Genomic DNA, 18,743 nt, shown 5'->3' with positions numbered 1-18,743 from the left:
CCCGCCGGGGGGACCCACCCCCTCCCCTTCCCCCCCGCCCCACGGACGTCGAGCCCCCCCCTTCAGGTACGAGCTCCGCCCACTGGTGCCGTTCCGCCGCTGCCTGCCTCGAACCGTGACCGCAGCCGCCCGGGGGCCCCGGGGAGTCCGGGGTGGAGTCGGGCAGGGACGAGCGCAGAAGAGGCAGCCGAGGCGTGGGGAGAATAAACCTTTACTGCCCAGTGCCCAGGGAAGGTGAACCCTCGGGGGATTCCCCCACCCAGCGCAGCCCCGGCAGCGCGAGCAGCAAAGCCCCGCACCGGGGCGACGAGGGCCGGGGCTGTGCCTGCATGGCGGCACCTACGGCTGCGCCTTGCCGTCCTTGCTGCGCCAGATGACCAGGGTGACGAGGAAGGGGATGAGGCAGATGGGGGCAATGATCATGGCCAGCAGCACGTCCTCGGGGGGGTCGAAGTAGGCCTGGCTGCCGGCCGAGCAGTTCTGGAAGTAGCGGTGGTGGCTCTGGAAGATGTAGCTCTCAGCCAAGGCATTGGGGTAACTGTATTTCAGGCTGTCAGCCCACTCCTCCAGGCACTGCTGCAGCGAGCTGTAGGGCCTGCAGAGAAAGCATGGGGCATTGGGCTGCCCTACACCCCCAGCTTGGTGCCTCCGCCCGCCCCTACCTGCTGATGACCTTCCACTCGCACAGCTGTGCGCCAGTCACATTCTGCATCACCTGCACGAAGGACTCCCAGCAGCGGTGTGTCAAGTTGGTGTATATCTCCTCTGTGGGGGGATGGGCACTGAGCGCAGCCACAACTCAGCCTTGGAGGGATTTGGGGATGAGGAATGGGGATGACACTCACCCACCAGCTCATCCGTAATGTTGTACGTGGGCACTGGTGGGCTTGTTCTTGCCTCCTGCGTGAAGCCCTCTGCCGTGGCACGCACTTGGCAAAACTCATGGCCCAGCAGTGCTGTGAGGGGGGGGACGTGGTCAGCACTGCAGGAGGGAGCACAGCCACGGCTCCACAGCAATGATGGGTATGAGGAGGCCCAGGGGGCAGTGGGGTAATGGGATGAAGGGTGATGGGGGACTGAGAACCGCCAGCAGCAGTGGGGCCGGGCCATGCCATGCCCAGCGCCTGGCACTGGTGGGGGAGTACCTATTTCCAGTCAGGAAGAGGAAGTGCTGACCGCAGTGCAGCATGGCCATGAAGCAGAGCCTCCTGTCACCCCCCCCTCCCCCCCCGAACCCGTTGCTAGCATGGGGCATAGCTCCCCAGACCCCTCCACCCCTCTGCCAGGATCAGGATCACTCCTGTCTGTTTTCCACCTTTCCGTGGTCATGGCATGCCACCCTGGAAGCTACTTCGTTGTGGCCTCTGCTGGCTGGCAGTGTGCTGTGGGGATGACACAGCAGCTGTGGGCTGGCACAGCTGTGGCAGCAAGGGCAGCCCACGTGCCCCCAGTGCCCAGTCCTCTGGTGCTGACATGCTCCCTGCCCAAGGCACAGCTGTTTTCCCACTGCCATCAAGTCCAGGTCCCTGCGGATGCGCCATCGCTCCCTACCAAGGGGAAGGGGCCGCCCGCAGTGCCCAGTGGTGCTGGGGATGGCCACCCTAGCACCCGTGTCCCGCTCACCGCTGCCCGGCGCAAGTCCTGCGGCCAGCCCGGGTGCAGCCGCATGGTGTGGGGCCGTGCACTTACCGCAGAGCAGCAGGAGCCCTCGGGAGAGGCGGCCAGAGCCCATCTGCGCACACGGTGCCATCCTGCCGGAGCCTGTGGGCTAGCAACCGGGACAAGGATTTCAATGGAAATAACAGGAAGCAACTCCTTTCCTCTGACAGGGGCAGTTTGAACTACAGGAGACGTGTGAAAAATGAGATTACTTAGTGCTGCTCTGAGGCAGCCCTCCCCACAGGACCCCACCACTATGCAGCAAATGTTGGACCCCTGGGTATCGCCCCACACCTCACCCTGGGCAGCAGAGGGGCTCCCGCAGCACAGCCGCTTCACAAGGCCGCTGTTTGTTTACTTGTGTATTTCTCTTTAATCCTGTCTGGGCTGGGTTGTGAAATCCCTCGTCTCCTGCGTGGAGGGCAGGCAGCCCGGCAGCGGGGGGAGTGGACAGTGGAGCAGGATGTCCCGGGAGGGGTACTGCTCGAGGCTCGGGGGCGTTACGGCCCCAACCCCATGCTCATGGCGCTGTGGGGCACCTGCCCCAGGGGCACGGGTGGGGTTGGAAGGGACAGCAGTGGTACTGCAGTGGGTGCGAGCCTCAAGCAGACAGGAGGTGGGGATGGGGCAGGAGACTTCGGCTGCAGTGCTCCTCTTCACCCCATGCCACCTCAGCTCCCACTTGGGGCAGCGCGGTGCTGGCTCTGCAGAGTCCCCACCCGGGGATAGAGCTTAGGCCACACGAGCTCATCTCACTGCTTGCCAAAGGCTAAGCTCCAGCCCAGAGCTTTCCCTTTAAAATCCACTCGTGGGACTCACAGAGCACAAATCACACATCAGAGAATTGCAGTTCACAGGGACCCTCCCTGCTTTGGAAGGATTCAGTTGCTGCACATTCCTGCTGCAATATATTCCACACGCTATGTGCAGGCTGTGTGGCAGCCGACACACTCCTGGCACTTGAAAGTCCTTCAGCAGCAATGGGAGCCCATGAGGCCGTGGCACGGGGTCACAACTGCATTCTGCTCTTTGTTGTCACACCCCTGGAGCAGCAGCCGGCAGCGGGATCCTCTGCCAGAGTGACACCCAGTGATCTCAGCCGGCCACTCCTTGCACAGCTGGGGCAGTCTGCCAGCGCCCACTGCTCCCCAGCCCCACTCTGCAGGCTCCCCCCAGCCCTTGGCTGCGGTGCTGTGAAGGGGACTCAGCCTGGCAGTGGGGGACACATTCCCATATTCTGGGCTGGGATACAGATGTCCCAAGCCCTGCTGCCGGCCTTGCCCCATGGCACAGGTCCCAGAGGCAGCCCGGGCCCCTGCCTGCTCTGCTTTGACTCACCCCTCAGCTTCCCCCATTGCGCCCTGGGGCTCGCCATCAACCCAGCGTGGGCAGCGAGGCTGCAGGGACCGCGCTGCCACCTGGGGGGGTGCAACCCAGTCTCCAGGCTCTGCCGGTAGAGAGAGCAGGAGCTGTCAGCAGAGCTGTGGCCGTGCTCCAAGGAGCTTCTTCCCACCGGCTGCGGTCGGGCTGGGGCTGCGCTGGGGGCTTATCACCGTACCTGAGCCCATCCCAGCACTTTCTACTCACTCTCCAACGATAGGGAAGGCTGAAGGGGCAGCGAGTTTCCCTGCATTTGACTGACTCAGCAGGAGAGGCTCAATGGCATCAGATATGGGGGCAGCCAGGATCAGGACTCAGCTGTGGGAGCACGCCTGGATGTGAGCGGCCAACAGCCCCACTCGCTTCCTGACGAGGGACCCGCAGGTTCCCCACGCTGCTTTCCGCAGTGCCGCCGGCTGGGCGGAGGGGAAGGAAGGGGCCAGGCTGGGAGAGCAGCCGGGGAAGGGAGCCCCATGCCGCAGCCCCGCTCCTGCCCCGGGCCAAGCAGAGCGGCGCTGCCGTCCGCCCCAAACAGCCGCTTCCCGTCTGCCGGCACCGCCCTTCCCCAGCAGCGGCCCACGGCCCCGCTCAGAGCCGCAGCCGTCTCTCGGCGGCACCGCGCCAACCCCGCTCCCACGCACAGAGGGCGGGTGGCGGCCGCTGCCGGACCGCCCGGTGGCCGCGTGGCTCCGCGCGGGCCGCACCGCGTCTGGGGCCACGACCCGCGGAGGGCACGCAGCGCCCCCTGCAGGCGGGGCTGTGGGTCGGCCTGCTCTGCGCCCAGACCGCTCCGCGGCAGCGCCCACAGACTTCGCTTGCCGCTTTTCCACACCCCGGCAGTGCCGGCGCTTCCTTCCCGCTGCTATCGGCGCAGCAGTAAGGAAACCGCACGCCGGGCCCAGAGCCGTCACGGGGAGAGGGCGGCGGGAAAAGAGAGGGCGAACCCCGCACACCATCACAGACTAGCGCTCAACGGCGCCCACGCGGCGGGGCGGGGACTTGGCGGGAGTGCGCTCCAGGGGCGGGGCTAAGTCAGCGCGTGCGCAGTGCGCGGAGAGCGCGGCCTCCCCCGGCGCGATGGCCGAGGAGTGAGTGCGGGGCGGGGCGGGGCCTGGGGTCCTGCGGGGGGCGGGGGGCGGCCCGGCCCGGCCCGGCGGGAGGGGCCCGGGAGGGAGCGCGGGGTCCGGAGCGGTGCTGGGGCGATAGCGGGGTCTCTGGGGGGAGCCGGTGGCTACTCGTGGGGGCAGATCCAGGCCTCCGGAGGGCTGCGTGGGGTCCCGCGGGACCACGGGCGGGGGGTCTGCGGGGCATCCGGGGCGCGTCGGGGCCTGTGGGGGCGGCCGTGCCCCAGGAGCGGGCCGAAGCCTGGGGGCACTGCCCTTGCGAGACAGACCCCGCCGTGTCCCCGTCCCGGCAGCCTCCGCTGCCGTCGGCCTTCCCGCAGCCGGGGGATCCCCCGAGCCCCCTCCTGGCTCCCGGGGCCGCGGGCTGCGTGGCAATGGGGGGAATTCGGGCTGGAGGTCGGCCCGAGGAGCCCCCGCGGGTGGAGTGGAGCGGCCCGCTGGGTACGGCTACAGCTGGAGCCAGGGACTCAGTGGGAAAGACCCCCGGGGCTGTGCTGGGGGCTGTGTGGGTCTCTTCACCCCGTGGGATGTGGAGCTCTGCCAGGCGTAGCTGCGGTGTTTTCAGCTGCTCGGTTCCACTTAGGCTTCCTTCATGAGAGCTGAAGCATCCCTCGGGCTCACAGGGCCATGCCCGGTGCCAGAAGGCCCAGCTCTGGCTTCTCCATCAGGTAGCATTGTGTGTTCCCAGCCAAGAGCTGTGCTGTTCCGGCAGCCTGCACAACAAATGGTGTCCTTCCTAGCCTCCTGGCAATGAGGTGTTCTGGGCTGGACATAACACCGCTCCTGATGTTATCGTGTGGTCCTATGCGAACAGGAGGTGGAACGCTGGAAACAAACTGGCCATACAGTATTGAAAGATTATAAGCAGGAAGGAGAGCAACGTTTTGCATGATCTGACAGTGACAAGACAAAGGGGGGTGTCTGTAAACTGTACAGAGGAGATTTAAGTCAGATGTGAGAAAGAAGTTCTTTACTCAGAGGCAGTGAGATCCTGGCACAGCTGCCCAGAAAGCTGTGGGTGCCCCATCCCTGGAGGTGCCCAAGGCCAGGCTGAATGGGGCCATGGGTAGCCTAAGCTGGTGGGGGCACTCAGCTCATGGCAGGGGTGAGGATGGAGGGGCTGTGAGGTCCTTTCTGACTCATCATTCTGTGAGTCTGTGTTTCGCAGTGGTTCAGACTGTACAGAAGCAAGTGAATCCCTGAAAGCATACATAGTGCCATGATGCTGCTTGCATCCAAACGCTCCCCATGCTTTTTAGTGCAATTTGTGCTATAATTATTGCAAAAGTAGGATTAGTGCAGATTTAGGTGATTAGTTTTTCCTAAATAAAGTCTGTGATGCATTTAAAATCCACAGGGTTGGGTTTGTGGTTTTTGTGGTTTCTTTTAGCACTTGTCTATAACTTTATACTTTCAGTTATTTGATATTTATTCTTACTGTATTTTTGTAGAAAAATGGAAATTGCCACTCCTCCAACATCAAAGTGTATTATATACTGGAAAAGAAAAGTCAAGTCTGAATATATGCGTCTTCGGCAGCTCAAGAGATTTCAGGCAAACATGGGAGCAAAGGTAAAGATGTAGTGGCTCTGGTTGGAATGATTTCTGCTATAGACTTCAGTTTGCGCTATGGGAGCTTTTGTCAGATGAGTGATTCTTGATGAGAACTGTGAAGTTCTACTTCAGATGCAGCCACGGTGTGTTTGAAGAGGCATTGCCTCTTTGTGCTCTCTGTAAAGCAAAGCAGCGTTGTTGGCTCTGCTGGTGTGGGTTGAGCAGTTCCCTGTCTAGATGCTTGCATAAGGTGCCAGGGAGGGCTCTTGTCTGCTGTTTTGTGAAGTATCTTCTGCAGTGCAAAGGGACTGCATTTCAAGTGACTTGCTCTTCTGCTTTCCTCATTGGCAGGTAGGAGTTTAGAGCAGGTTGGCTCTGATAGGGAATTATTTAAAGTTGCTAACTTGGGTAAATTTTCAGCACGGTTTTGTTATCAATACTGAGTTGAATTAGAATTCCTTCTAATTGGTATAATCAATTTGAAATGCTCTGCCTTGTCTGCATTTTGATATGTGAAACAAGATCTTGGGAGAGATGTTAATGTTCCAAACCTTCAATTTATTTTAAAACGTTGAGTGCTTCTTTCTCTCATTTCAGGCTCTGTTTGTGGCCAACTTTGCAAAGGTTCATGAAAAGACTCAAATTCTTAATGAAGACTGGAAGAAACTTCGAGTTCAACCAGTGCAGTTGATGAAGCCGGTCAGCGGGCACCCCTTCCTAAAACAGGTAGGGAGAGCTGTGTTAGTATCAGTCTGTGCTTAGCACTCTTTCACGGTGCAAAAATGAAGTAAAAAAGGCTTTTACTGTCAAACACCATGCGTGAACACGGCACTTTGCTGTATTTGTCCTGAAGTGCCATTTCTTTCTGTGATGGTGGCAATCTCCCAGGGGCTGTTTTTTCTCACCACCCTTCTCTTCACTTCTATCCTAGTGTACAGTTGAGAGCATTTTTCCAGGATTTCCAAGCCAGACACTGTACATGAGGACACTGAACACAGTGGCTCTGGTGCCTATCATGTACTCCTGGTCCCCTCTTCAGCAGAACTTCATGGTAGGTAGGAATGCAAGATCTTTGTGAGGTTATTGTGTAATCGTTATGTGGTTCTGGAGTGGTTAAAACAACTTGTTCCAAGCCATGGCTGCTCAGGAAGACATGGTAGAAATTTGTGTTGCCTGCTTTCCATCCAAGCTGTCTTACTCAGCCATTAGTTCTTTTTCACCCAACTTCTTGATCGGGCAACCATTATAAAAACACAGGATTCTAACAGTAAGTGTTTTTTTTTTCTGACTGGGGGATTGATGTCCTTTCCTTTGTGATTGGATAACCCTGCTGATCTGTTTGTAGGGATGCTACTGAGGGTTAGTTCCTCTATCACAGTAGTTAGGAGAATGATGTAAGTGCAGGTTTTGCTGTGGCTTAGTTCAGAGTATTTGCTAGTCTGCCCCTTTGCCCAGTATGGGAGTGAATGTATTCCTGCAGCCTGTCCAAGCTTTCTAAAGCCAGATGCAGCAGACTGGTGGAGCAGTAAGGCATTAGCAATTGTAATGCAAAAAGAGTCCCCTGGTGGTGCCACTGCAATGAAATTCAAATGTCCTTGCTCCCTGCAGTCAATGCTAGAACACTCCTCAGCTTCAGCTGTATTCCTCCTGGAATGAATTGCCTTTTTGCCTCCTTCACTGTTCCAGTTCTACTCCCTTAATCACCACAACTTTGACATTTTTGGCTCTTCGTTGTTCCTGGCAATGTGTGTGTTTCTGTAACCTTTGGATACAGTTCTCTTCTTTTTAAAATCAAATACATTTTTTGAGGTTAGAGTTATTCTGATAGCATAGGATAACTGAAATGTCAGTGATGAGATGTATGAAATTTGAGCTGGGGAGGCTGAACCTTTGCTTCATGCAGTGTTTTCTGCGTGCAGTGGACAGGGGCATGTCACAGAGACACAGCTTGTCTGGGAATTAGGAAGTGCTGTTTTACTGAATTGTATCTCACTGCTTTTCAGGTGGAAGATGAAACCGTTCTGTGCAACATCCCTTACATGGGAGATGAGGTGAAGGAAGAGGACGAAACCTTCATTGAAGAGCTTATTAATAACTATGATGGAAAAGTTCATGGAGAGGAAGGTAATTTGGGAGTGTGAACGCTTAGCAGCATTTATTCAGCTTCTTGTAAGTAAGATATCAAAGTAGTTAAGAAATCAAAAGGTGGTAGCAGTACCCACCTATTATCTGGGAGCGTTTAGAGCAGAAACGCGTGCCTGCAGATATGCTTTGTAAGGACGTAAGGATCCCCCACTCTGTTCTAGGCTCAGGATTAGGAGGAGTTGAGTGCTGTCATTTCACTTGTGACCCTAGCCATGACTTGAAGGTTTTTGTAGGCAAAAAGCTTGTATGCTTTCCTAGCTCATTATAAAACTGCGTAGAGGGCAGAATGCAGCAGAAAATTCTGTTGTATGGGCTGCCCTCAGATCACCAGAAGTGTTACAGCACTCTTAGGACTCTAAAGTATTAAAACTCCACCTGGCCCTCCAAAATCGCCAGGACAGTTCTCGTTGATAAATGCTTTGTGTGGCTGAGGAACGTCCATGGCCCTCCCACAAAGTGGCTGACATCACTGTGTTTCAGAAATGATTTCAGGATCAGTCCTCATCAGTGATGCTGTCTTCCTGGAGCTAGTGAATGCCCTGAACCAGTACTCAGATGAGGAAGAGGAAGGACACAATGATTCTGAAGTCAAACAGGAGGATGGAAAAGAGGACCTGCCAGTCACAAGGAAAAGAAAACGAATTGCAGTGGAAGGTGGGTTTGGCGGCAGAAATTGGTTGCGTGTTGGTCGTGTTTCCATCCTGCCTTGCCTGAGGAGCCAGTGCTCTCCTGCTCTCACTCTTTTGTTTGTTGTGTCACTAAGAGTAGTCACCTGCTTGGCAAGTCCTGACGGAGCAGCTGAAAGAAGGGAAATCAGTTGTTCTCACTGTCCCCTGTGGACAGGATAAGCAGTCATCAGATTAAAGTGTGGCAAGGAGGAATTTAGAGAAGTGATCTGGAAAACCACGTAATGTAAGATTGGCAAAGCAGTCAGGGATATTGCCTTAGGAAGTTGTGAAGTCTGGTTACCAGTCAGGCAAGCATCTGTCAGTAAGTTTGTCCGTAGATCTGTTTTGCTGTAGGACAGGGAGCTGGACCTTTCCAAGTCCCTTCCAGCCTCGTCCTCCATGTATTACTGCTCCTCTTCCCTCTCCTTTGCCACCTGAAATTCTTGTTTAATAGAGGAATCTCTGTTCTGTGGGATTTTTGCGTGTCCTGCATGATCTTAGGAATGCTGCAAGACAAATTTTGTTGTGTGTGTGATCACATTTCTGTCTCTTAAAATGCAATCCAGAACACCTGGAATCACTCTTTCTGGAAAAAGGAAAGTTACGTTCATGTCCAGCTTAACTGAGGAGTTGTCTCTTTTTTCCTTAGGTAACAAGAAGTGTTCCAAGAAACGGTTTCCAAATGACATGATATTCACTGCCATTTCTTCTATGTTTCCTGAATATGGCTTCCCAGATGACATGAAAGAGAGGTAGAAGATCTCTCCTTAAGTTGCTTGTTGCTTTTGATAGGGGGCAGTTAAAATTTGTGTTTCAAAAAACAGCACTATGCTCTGGCTGGGAAGTAGAGCCCACTTGGCTTTAGGACTGTGAGAAGGACAACTTTTGGGTATTACAGCTTAAAGATCCCTGGACCGGAGTCATGAGATCTGTAGTGAAGGCCTGTTCAACGTCCCGAATCAGGTGAGCATGCTCATCAGTGGATGTGTTTGTTGAGCAGGTACCGAGAGCTCACAGAGGTGTCGGATCCGAACGCGCTGCCCCCGCAGTGCACTCCCAACATCGACGGGCCGTGCGCGAAGTCGGTGCAGCGGGAGCAGTCCCTGCACTCCTTCCACACGCTCTTCTGCCGGCGCTGCTTCAAATATGACTGCTTTCTGCACCGTAAGTGCGGGCTTGCCAGGCGCATCCCTTTTCTCTGCATTATCGTCTGTACTCTGTGCTCCTGTAGGCCTTGCTCTGGCATCTGTGCTGCTGCTGTGAGAGGCTGGTGGCTTCCTGGAGTTTGCAGTGGAGCCTTTACGAGCTGAGAGATGCCCAGAAGCCTTTTGTAAAGATAGCTCTGCTAAATTCCTCAAATGGATGGCAAAGCAACCTGTGTCATAGTCCCCTCTTTCTCACCGTTGTGCAATTTGTGCCAGAAATGCTGCTGTGATTAGACTTCACTCTCAGTTTACAGGAGCTCGTCAGGGAAAGGCACGATTGTTACACTTCTGAAGTTGGGACGTGCCGTGTGCTATGTTGCTTCAGTGGAGCTTACAGCGTCATCTTAGTTATGTTCCTGCTGTTTGTTCTGCCAAAGTCTTTTGGATGCTGTTGAGCTGTTGGATCTGCTGTGTCTGAGGGCTCTCTTGGAAAGTCACAGGACACTCTCCACTATTTATTAAAAGATCTGTTATTAAGATCATGCGGTCTTTTTGTTTCAGTCTGAAAGCAGATCTTTTTTTTTTTTTTTTTGTGGCATTTTACTTCCCAAGCATTCCCTCTTTGCTGCTAAGTTCCCATTACTGGTTGAAGCTTGGCCAACATGTCCTCCACCTTGTTCTCTGTTTCTGAGATCTCCTCCTGTACTCTTGGTGGCTGCATCCTGCTCCCACTTGCTTTCATTCTTGAGCTGTCCCTGTCCTTTGTTTTTGTGGTGGAAGATTTTTGTTAGAAGACTCCTGTTGCTAATAGTAAAAATAACTTATTTTTTCAGCTTTTCATGCTACTCCTAATGTGTACAAACGAAAGAACAGAGAGACCAAGATTGAGCCAGATCCGTGTGGAGCAGACTGTTTCCTCTGGCTGGTATGTTTCTGCACTGTGACTTCTGCAACCACCCCAAGAAGTGGGCCTGGCCAGCTGTGCTCCGTAGAATGGCTGAGGGTCTTCTTCACTCTTGTGGAGATTTCTCAGAATCAGTTGTAACTGTCACTGAATCTGGAGAAGCATGAATCCAGATATGAACCTTACTGGAGGCGTATTCATATAATGTTCAGATCAGCTAGCTGAGGTATCATTGTCCAAAAGGAGCTGCAGGGTGAGGCAGAGCGGGCCAGGAGGATGTCATTGCCAGGGCACGAGGCAGCAAAGCAGGCTGGAGGGACAGGGTGAGGGAGCCCGCTCATGCAGGCAGCGATGCTGAAGGAAATGAAGCAGAAATCTGCTGTGCGGCCAGCTATGAGAGCCTTGAAGGCCACGAAGGTAGCCACAGATGACAAATCTGCCTTCTCATGGTGGCAGCAGGACAGGGCTCCTCCCAAGGCCTTTCTGTGTGTCCTGACTGCATGCCACCTATCTGTGTTCTGCTCTGCTTGCAGGAAGGAGCGAAGGAGTTTGCTGCGCTGCACAATCCCAGGTCCAAGTGCTCAGGCAGGCGCCGCCGGAGGCACCATGTGGTCAGTGCCTCCTGTTCAAATGCCCCAGCTTCTGCGGTTGCTGAGACAAGGGAGGGAGACAGCGACAGAGACACAGGCAATGAGTGGGCTTCTAGTTCCTCGGGTATGGCATCATCCTTAGAGACACGCTTCTCCCACCTAGGGCTCTGACTGGTGACCATAAGCAGGCACTGCTGCACATGGGGCTCTCTGTCCATGCTCAGTGGCTGTGGAGTTATGAGTTAGTGACAGAATGTATTCAGCTGGCCTTAAACAAATGCAAGGGAAATACAGTACCTCCCTGCACTGTGTTTGGGTTATTATCTTTGTTGTCAGGCATAGCAAATTCTTTGCTGGGGCCTTGTTGACCCAGAGCACCTTGCTTGGCTTTCCACGAGCAGAGTGCGGGCAGCAGGTGCACTGCTGGATGGTGCCTCTTCATTCACTTGGCCATACTGTGGTGCTGAGAACCCACCTGTGAGTTATTGAGGCCAAGGGCTTGTGTGCAGTCTTGCAAGGTGGTGGCTGTTTCCCCAGTGCTGGGACAGGCGCTGGGCTTCTCGTGCCTCATGGGGCAGGGCAGGCTCAGGCCCCTCAGAGCACCGCTGCCCTCAGAAGCATGGATGGCAGAGTTGCATTCTTACTCATCCTTGGTCCCTAACATCAGCCTTTCTCTCCAGAGGCAAACTCCCGCTGTCAGACTCCTACCAAGCAGAAGCTGAGCCCGACCTCATCCCAGCTCTTTGCAGTAGAGGCACAGCAGGAGCCAGTCGAGTGGACAGGAGCTGAGGAGTCCCTGTTCCGTGTCTTCCATGGGACCTACTTCAACAACTTCTGCTCCATCGCCAGACTGCTGGGAACAAAGACGTGCAAACAGGTAGGGCCTGACATTCTAGTCTGGGCTATGCACCCAGGGGAAGTCGTCATGGCAGCACCTAACTCAGGGGAAGGAAGGAAGCCTTTGCTGCTGCTCACTTGGTTCTTTTTTCTTCTCGGCCTCAAACTGTTTGGGGGAACGTGTTGCATTGACACTTTGGAAGTTCACTGTTGTTATTTTACAGTACTGCTGCTGTCCAGTGCTGCTAGGTTTCTTCAGACTGTTTTATCCTGGGCCTGGGTAATACTGGCAAGTGGATGATCTTGTTTCCCAGTCGAGAAAAGCAAAGATATCCATGACTTAATGAAACTGGGGGCAGAGCTTCACTTATGCTTCAGTAAAGGCAGCTTGAGTGCACTGAACTTTATGCTTTTACTTCTGTTCTTTTTCTTGGTTGTTTTTTGTTTTTTGTTTTTTGGTAGGTCTTTCAGTTTGCAGTGAAAGAGTCACTTATAACAAAACTGCCAACGAATGAATTGATGAATCCATCCCAGAAGAAAAAAAGGAAGCACAGGCGAGTGTTGGACAGCCTTGTTTTGTTCTTAAAACGCAACCAGATCCACTGCTTTTTGTGCCAAAGCATTCCTGGTAATCCGCATCTGGCTCCCATCTGCACGCACTTCTCTCCGTCACACAGGGCTGATTGTGCTGCTGGCTGAGAGCTGGCCCCTGCCCTGTCTCTGCTGTTGCTGTCCTGGTTGGGCAGCTGTGTGGTTCTATAGTCACAGGCTCAGCCCCGGAGCAGAGGGCAGAACAGCGGCTGTCTTGCAGCAAGTGCTGCACTGCTGTAAGAGGTCTAGAACGCTGTCCTAACAGCAGCCTCTGCCTGAGCTCCCTCCCTGGCTTATAACCTACATTCTGGGTGCTGATCCAGCATGTACAGTATTATTCTGGCTCTCACGTTTGCCTTAAATAACTTCAGCTGTAGCTGAGTCGTTCTCATCTTTCACCTCTTTGTGTCTGGCTGATGGTTATTAATGCATGAAGCTGCCAGACAGCCTTGCTGGACTTGCTCGTCCCCTGCTGCTGTGCTAGCTGGCAGTGCTGAGCACAGTGCTGGCCAGTTGCTCCTGGCGGAGGTTTGTGACTCCCCCACCCCTGACATCTCTGCTTCTCTTCTAGGCTGTGGGCTGCCCACTGCAGGAAGATTCAGCTGAAGAAAGGTAGTGTTTGCTGTGGCTATGCTTAGACATTTTTTGTGTGGTGGGGGATGGTTCTCCAGCTCTGGCTTGCACAGCAGGATGCTGTGTCGTGCTCTCCATCCCAGCAGTTGCAGTGATGTGGGGGTGAGCTGCCCCCGCTGCAGAGCCTTCTTAGGCGCTGCCATGGCTCTGCCGCATGCACTGCTGCCTTGCAGGCATTCTCTGCCAGGCTGTGCGTGCAGTGCAGTCCTTCTCTAGTCAGGAGGGATGAAGTTTGGCATGCAGTCCGTGTGAAGTGGACTGTGCAGGGGTGGATGTGTGTCATATGTTTGTAATTAGAGCTGTGTGTGGATGGATTTGGCTGAGCTGAGTACTGCTGCGCTCCCTGCCCTCTGCAGGCAAATCGGGAACCTGCATGTGCTCTGCTCCAGAGCCCTGGGAATGCTTTCTCTCAAGTGTTTCTGCAAAGTACAGCTTCTAATCCTGGCATTTCTCCTATTGTTCTAGATAATTCACCTACCCAGGTGTACAACTACCAGCCCTGTGACCATCCTGAACATCCCTGTGACAGCTCCTGCCCTTGCATTATGACCCAAAATTTCTGTGAGAAGTTCTGCCAGTGCAACCCTGACTGTAAGGAAAACCCTAGGACTGTCACATATGAAAGCGGCTGCTCTCCTGACACAGACCAGAGGAAGGGTGCAGATCTGGGGCTGAATGAAGGCCTGTTTTATTTCTGCCTTCACTTTGTGATCCATCTGCAGCAGCTCAGTTACCAGTCTGATAAAGACCAAGGGAAAACTATGGTCCATGGTGCCCTGTAACTCTCAGCAGCTGGTGATAAGTGCCTTGCCTGCATGTCTGTGTCCAGCATCAGTAAGCCCTGGGTGATGCTGCTGATGTCACGAAAGAAGGATGTATGGTCAGCTGAGTCACTGCTCTGCCACACTTGTTTTTCCCCTTCTGTGCTTTCATTCTCCGCTCTGTGATGGAGATAACGGCACTTGCCTACATAACTGGGCCTTCTGAAGGTGAATTTGTTTAGGGTTACAGCTTGGGGCTGAAAGGGGTAGAGGGCAATGGGGAGACAACTCAGACTCTGGGCTTCTCTGTACAGCCCTGTTCGTGTTATTAGAGCCGTTTGTTTCCAAACTGCATGTAATTAGTCCTAAGATGCAGATCAGCACCTCTTGCTATGAAGCTGGGAAGGACTTTGTGCACAGGTTTGTGCTCTGCTAGGTGTGAATAGCAGAGCATATTCTGTGAAAAGTCTTGTCAGGCAAAAATACGAGTTGTGTTTCTACAGGTCAGAATCGCTTCCCAGGCTGCCGTTGTAAGACCCAGTGCAACACCAAGCAGTGCCCGTGCTACTTGGCCGTGCGGGAGTGCGATCCAGACCTCTGTCTGACCTGCGGGGCATCGGAGCACTGGGACTGCAAGGTTGTGTCCTGCAAGAACTGCAGCATCCAGCGCGGTCTCAAAAAGGTATTGATAGGAGCATGGCTCTGGCAAAGGGCTGCCCGAGAGTAGAGTTGGTTAACAGATCTCCTACTACATAGGAGGGGCTGTGAGCCACTCAGAGCTGTCTGAGTGAGAAAAATCAAAGAGAGAAGCAGCTGTGCCCCGGGCTTTCATAGCATTTAGAACATGGATTACTGATGTGAAAATCAGGAGTTGGGAGATGAATGAGAATGCATGAAAACAAGGGAGTATAAAAAGTAACTCCATAGAAAAGTTAAATTTTGCTGGTCAGAACAAGAGACTGAAAATAAAAGGCAGAAATTCAGTGAGTGTTAAGTACTGTGCAGCTGCAGCTTATTGATGCTGTGACATGTAACTGAAGGGAGCTGTGTCACATTACACTGGGGCAGTGGACAGATATTGATTTCTCGTTTGCTTCTCTGCGTTATTTGCCCCTGTGGTATTGGAACCTTGAGGACTGCAGCCTGCACAGCATGGCTGCTCCTGGGCACTGCCCTAAACCATACACGTACACCTGGGGTGTGATATCTGCACTGCTTGCATGCTGAGAGTTAGTGGGTCTGCCATCTGAAACTGTTTTCTTTTTACCTTGGCTCAAGCATTTGTTGCTGGCACCGTCAGATGTTGCTGGCTGGGGGACTTTCATCAAAGAATCTGTGCAGAAGAATGAGTTCATCTCTGAATACTGTGGTGAGGTCAGTGTTTGTGCCCTTTCTGGGACTGCTGTGCTGTGTGCTCAGGAGGACGCGCTCTGTGGAAGTGCTCCGTTCACCAGCAGATCCAGCAGGGACTTGTCTGCCTTCCCCAGTTCAGCCATGGCCATGGGCTCACTCTGACCCAGTTGAATCTTGTACCATTTTGGGACCCATCTTAGTATGTCTAGGCTCTCCACAAGGTGGGGTGCGCTGGTCCCTTAAAGTCCAGCTATTGCTTCTTTTTCTCCTGAGCCCTGTTGAGCTCCCACCCCTTGGTGGAGGGGCAGGAGGCGTTTTCAGTTCTTTCTGTGCCTGCAGGTATTGAGGCTCTCTCAAGGCATTCTCTTTCTTCAGCTTATTTCACAGGATGAGGCTGACCGGCGAGGAAAGGTCTATGACAAGTACATGTCAAGTTTCCTCTTCAACCTCAACAATGGTAACTTGTGGGGGGCTTCATGGGGTGGTAAAAGCTTGGGCTTCCTGGCAGGGGCTGCTGGGGGTTGGTCTGAGTTCCTGTGTCACGTGAGCAGCAATCTCGTGTTTACAGGACACTGCAGAGTTTTCTTCTTTCTTGTTTCAATAGATTTTGTTGTTGATGCCACTCGCAAAGGAAATAAAATCCGCTTTGCCAACCACTCCGTGAACCCCAATTGCTATGCCAAAGGTGAGCTATCCTCACACGGGCCATTCAAGGTGGAGGAAAAATCTCTGATCCTACTCAGCTCTGGGAGCACAGGAAGTTCACTGGGTCCCAAGTCACACTGAGTCCATTGCAGCTGCAGAACATCAAGGACACAGGCAAACTCTCCTCGTGGCTGCAAATCACATTCCTACAGCTGGAAGCTCTGCTCAGCTCTGCTGCAGCTCTGACCTTGCCGCGAGATCGCTGCTAGAGAGCAGGCTAGGATGTTATCTGTCCTGCTGAGCAGCAGTTCTGGAGCCTTGGCTCTGCAGCTGGCCACGGTCGGACTGGGCTGGAGATGCTCTGTGACCTTTGGACCTGGGCTACAGTTGCACATCTCTGGTTCTGTCTCTCTTGTTACAGTTGTGATGGTGAATGGAGACCACCGGATAGGAATCTTTGCCAAGAGGGCCATCCAGGCAGGAGAGGAGCTCTTCTTCGATTACCGGTAACACAGGGAGCTGCTGTCTGGGGGCTGTGGGGCAGGGCTGACCTCACTTTTTGTGTGCACATTTGCAAGGAGCACAGAGGTTGTTCCAGCAGCTGTGGTTTTCCTGTTTTATAGGTACAGCCAGGCAGATGCCCTGAAGTATGTTGGTATAGAGAGGGAGACCGATATCATCTGAGCTGTGTGCCAGGCGGTCCCCACACATTTTGCTGCTGCACCTTGTAAGCAATGCCATGTTTGCTTCACGCTGACATGACTGCTGCCCGTGCTCCCTTTGTTGTGTGTGTCACAAGTGCTACTTTCCACCCAAACACCTGGAGAGAGACTCAGGGCAGGAGCATGAGTGGCTGCCACCAGGACAGCGGCTCTGCCCAGCCCTGGGATGGGGCAGGTTCCAGCACCTTGCGCTGCTGGTAATCTCCTGGGCTGGAGGGACCAAGCAGCTGGGACAGTTGCCAATTCTCAGTCTCTTTCCATTTTCTGTCAACTGTTAGAAGAACAAGAGTGAGTGAAGTACACTTGAGACCTGGAGGGTATGGCTGAAGGGTGACAGGACTGGCATTCTCCTCCAGCCTCTGTCCCACAACCTCTGGTCTCTGGTGCTACCTTTTGCTGCCTGTTCTAGCATTGGCTAGGACAGTGACAGTGTTGGAAGCCATAGAGATGTGTCCACACTCCTGCACGTCCCTGGGTTCCTCAGCTACTGTCACTGGGGTTCTGTTTTCCCTCTGCCTCAGCAGGCTGGAGGGCAGAGACCACCAGCATGTGGCTCCTTGGGACAGGAAGAGCAGCACTATGCAAAAGTCTCTTTGGGCAGGGAAGCCACTGAGCTGGTTAGAGATGATGTTACAGGAGTGCTGCTGCAAGCACAAGAGGAGCCGAGAGGAAGCACGCACCCAGGAGCATGAGGAAGCCCTGCTCTCGTGGCAGGCTGTGGATTGGCTGTGTGGTTCTTGCCTATCTGCAACTGCTCTGCTGCCTGGGTCTTCTGGGGCTGGGGCAGTTCTGAGGCTGTGTGGGGAACCCCCTCTTGCTTGGCTGTGGCTGCATCCAGCTTGGGAGCCAAGCTTTTGCTTGGAACGTCAGTGCTCCAGGCAGGTGCATCCTGGCCACACAGTATGAAAGCTGGTTGTTTCTCCAGCCTCTGTGGGAATGGTCCCTATCAGAGAGACGTGGGCTCTTTGAGACATTGCAGACCCTTCAGGAGCCAGCAGAGTGGGTCCTCTCAGGTTGAGAACCTTTCTTATTGCACAGAATTGCTTGAATGTTGCAGCGGTGAGGTTTGAGCAGAGCACAGCACTCATACCTGTTGTGTGTGTTGACAAAGGGGAAGCTCTGTGGATGCTTCTGGCATTCTGGTGCTGGCTGTGGTTTTGGAGATAAAGGGGGAAATGTTCTTTGGCAAAGAGAGGTTTGGCATTAGCACCCCATGCAAGAGGAGAAAGAAAAAAGCACTTTAAATTAAGCCTTCTCAGCCAGGCAGCTGGGCCCCGTGCGCCGCCCGGGGTGCTCTCAGGCTGAGGGACCACAGACCTCCCGCACCACTGCTGCCCTTCAGGGCAGGGACGTCTCTTCAGGCCTGGGGCTGGGCAGCTTGGAAGAACGGAGGGCTGCGTGGCTGGAGGGGTGGCTGGCTGGCTCTTCCCTGGACGGGGGCTGGGCCTGAAGGATGGGGCTGTCCTGTAGGAGCCACGTGCCACCAGCTGGCCTGATGCCAGGTGCTGGGCACTGCTGGACTCCTGTGCCAGCCTGGAGCAGTGCTGCAGGACGGTGTTTGCCCAGGACGGGGCCTGTTGCCCTGCTGCTCTGGGAAGTGTGAGGCTCCCATGCAGGGCATGGCCCATCCCCATAGCATGTCTCCCAGTGCAGAGCGCCCTGGGTCTGTGCCAGGAGCTGAGCCCTCCCCAGCACAGGCGTGGTCCTGCCCTGCCTGCTCTCAGTCCCGTCTTGAGCATTTGGGTCTGTGTGGAGCAGCACTTGTACCCCAGTCCCACTCCTTTGCCCTCTGCCCCTCTCCTGCCTCCGTCCCACAGCTCGTCCCAGCCCCGCTGTCCGCTCAGTGTCCTCTGCCACCTTGGCCGTATCTGCACTATGCCAGGCTTGTGTCTGTGGTTTGTTGACGGTGAATTATAATGCACTTTAAAACTTACGTGGCTTCTAGCCTTTGTCATAATAAAGCGATAAGCAACATCCCCCTGGGGCTCGCTGCTCTCTGTTACCCAAGGCACACCTTGCCCATTGACCTCTT

The 18,743-nt window shown here is 54.3% G+C and overlaps 2 protein-coding genes across 5 annotated transcripts; one reads left to right on the top strand and one right to left on the bottom strand.

The window, feature by feature from the left end:
• Positions 1–195: 195 nt before the first annotated feature.
• Positions 196–2,066, bottom strand: RAMP2 (receptor activity modifying protein 2). 2 transcript variants are annotated; one of them, XM_042887925.1, is made up of 5 exons: positions 1,959–2,066; positions 1,690–1,841; positions 846–956; positions 663–765; positions 196–595 (listed from the first exon to the last, which is right to left on the bottom strand). In XM_042887925.1, the coding sequence occupies exons 2-5, from the start codon at positions 1,748–1,750 to the stop codon at positions 340–342; spliced, it is 531 nt and encodes a 176-aa protein (XP_042743859.1). In that variant the 5' UTR covers positions 1,751–1,841; positions 1,959–2,066; the 3' UTR covers positions 196–339. The 2 variants fall into 2 exon arrangements, with proteins under 2 accessions (XP_042743859.1, XP_042743860.1); XM_042887926.1 differs by having other exon boundaries at positions 1,690–1,768; positions 1,959–2,061.
• Positions 2,067–4,071: 2,005 nt separating this feature from the next.
• EZH1 (enhancer of zeste 1 polycomb repressive complex 2 subunit) lies at positions 4,072–18,685 on the top strand. Of its 3 annotated transcripts, none has more exons than XM_042887887.1 (20): positions 4,072–4,127; positions 5,615–5,735; positions 6,315–6,443; positions 6,649–6,768; positions 7,721–7,841; positions 8,343–8,516; positions 9,180–9,282; positions 9,531–9,694; positions 10,509–10,600; positions 11,113–11,293; positions 11,850–12,046; positions 12,469–12,560; positions 13,169–13,209; positions 13,696–13,821; positions 14,495–14,673; positions 15,270–15,365; positions 15,720–15,801; positions 15,949–16,029; positions 16,411–16,495; positions 16,613–18,685. In XM_042887887.1, the coding sequence occupies exons 1-20, from the start codon at positions 4,117–4,119 to the stop codon at positions 16,671–16,673; spliced, it is 2,256 nt and encodes a 751-aa protein (XP_042743821.1). In that variant the 5' UTR covers positions 4,072–4,116; the 3' UTR covers positions 16,674–18,685. The 3 variants fall into 3 exon arrangements, with proteins under 3 accessions (XP_042743821.1, XP_042743820.1, XP_042743822.1); XM_042887886.1 differs by lacking the exon at positions 4,072–4,127 and adding an exon at positions 4,648–4,831; XM_042887888.1 differs by lacking the exons at positions 4,072–4,127; positions 5,615–5,735; positions 6,315–6,443 and having other exon boundaries at positions 6,696–6,772.
• Positions 18,686–18,743: the final 58 nt, after the last annotated feature.

Source organism: Lagopus leucura, unplaced genomic scaffold (genome assembly GCF_019238085.1).
Source record: "Lagopus leucura isolate 7727_CA_CO unplaced genomic scaffold, USGS_WTPT01 Super-Scaffold_100126, whole genome shotgun sequence".
Taxonomy (NCBI): domain Eukaryota; kingdom Metazoa; phylum Chordata; class Aves; order Galliformes; family Phasianidae; genus Lagopus; species Lagopus leucura.
This window is presented reverse-complemented; position numbering and strand designations above follow the sequence as displayed.

What these genes read in the sequence shown, in the direction of transcription:
- EZH1 (XM_042887886.1), top strand. Translation starts at nt 4,791, where the DNA reads ATGCCCGGTGCCAGAAGGCCCAGCTCTGGCTTCTCCATCAG. An exon ending in GTGGGCTTCTAGTTCCTCGG is followed by an intron (nt 11,294 to 11,849) that starts GTATGGCATCAT and finishes CTTTCTCTCCAG; the next exon opens with AGGCAAACTCCCGCTGTCAG. An exon ending in CCCCAATTGCTATGCCAAAG is followed by an intron (nt 16,030 to 16,410) that starts GTGAGCTATCCT and finishes CTCTTGTTACAG; the next exon opens with TTGTGATGGTGAATGGAGAC.
- RAMP2 (XM_042887925.1), bottom strand. Translation starts at nt 1,750, where the DNA reads ATGGCACCGTGTGCGCAGATGGGCTCTGGCCGCCTCTCCCGAGGGCTC. An exon ending in AGGGCTCCTGCTGCTCTGCG is followed by an intron (nt 957 to 1,689) that starts GTAAGTGCACGG and finishes CCCCCCTCACAG; the next exon opens with CACTGCTGGGCCATGAGTTT. An exon ending in GAGTGGAAGGTCATCAGCAG is followed by an intron (nt 596 to 662) that starts GTAGGGGCGGGC and finishes CTTTCTCTGCAG; the next exon opens with GCCCTACAGCTCGCTGCAGC.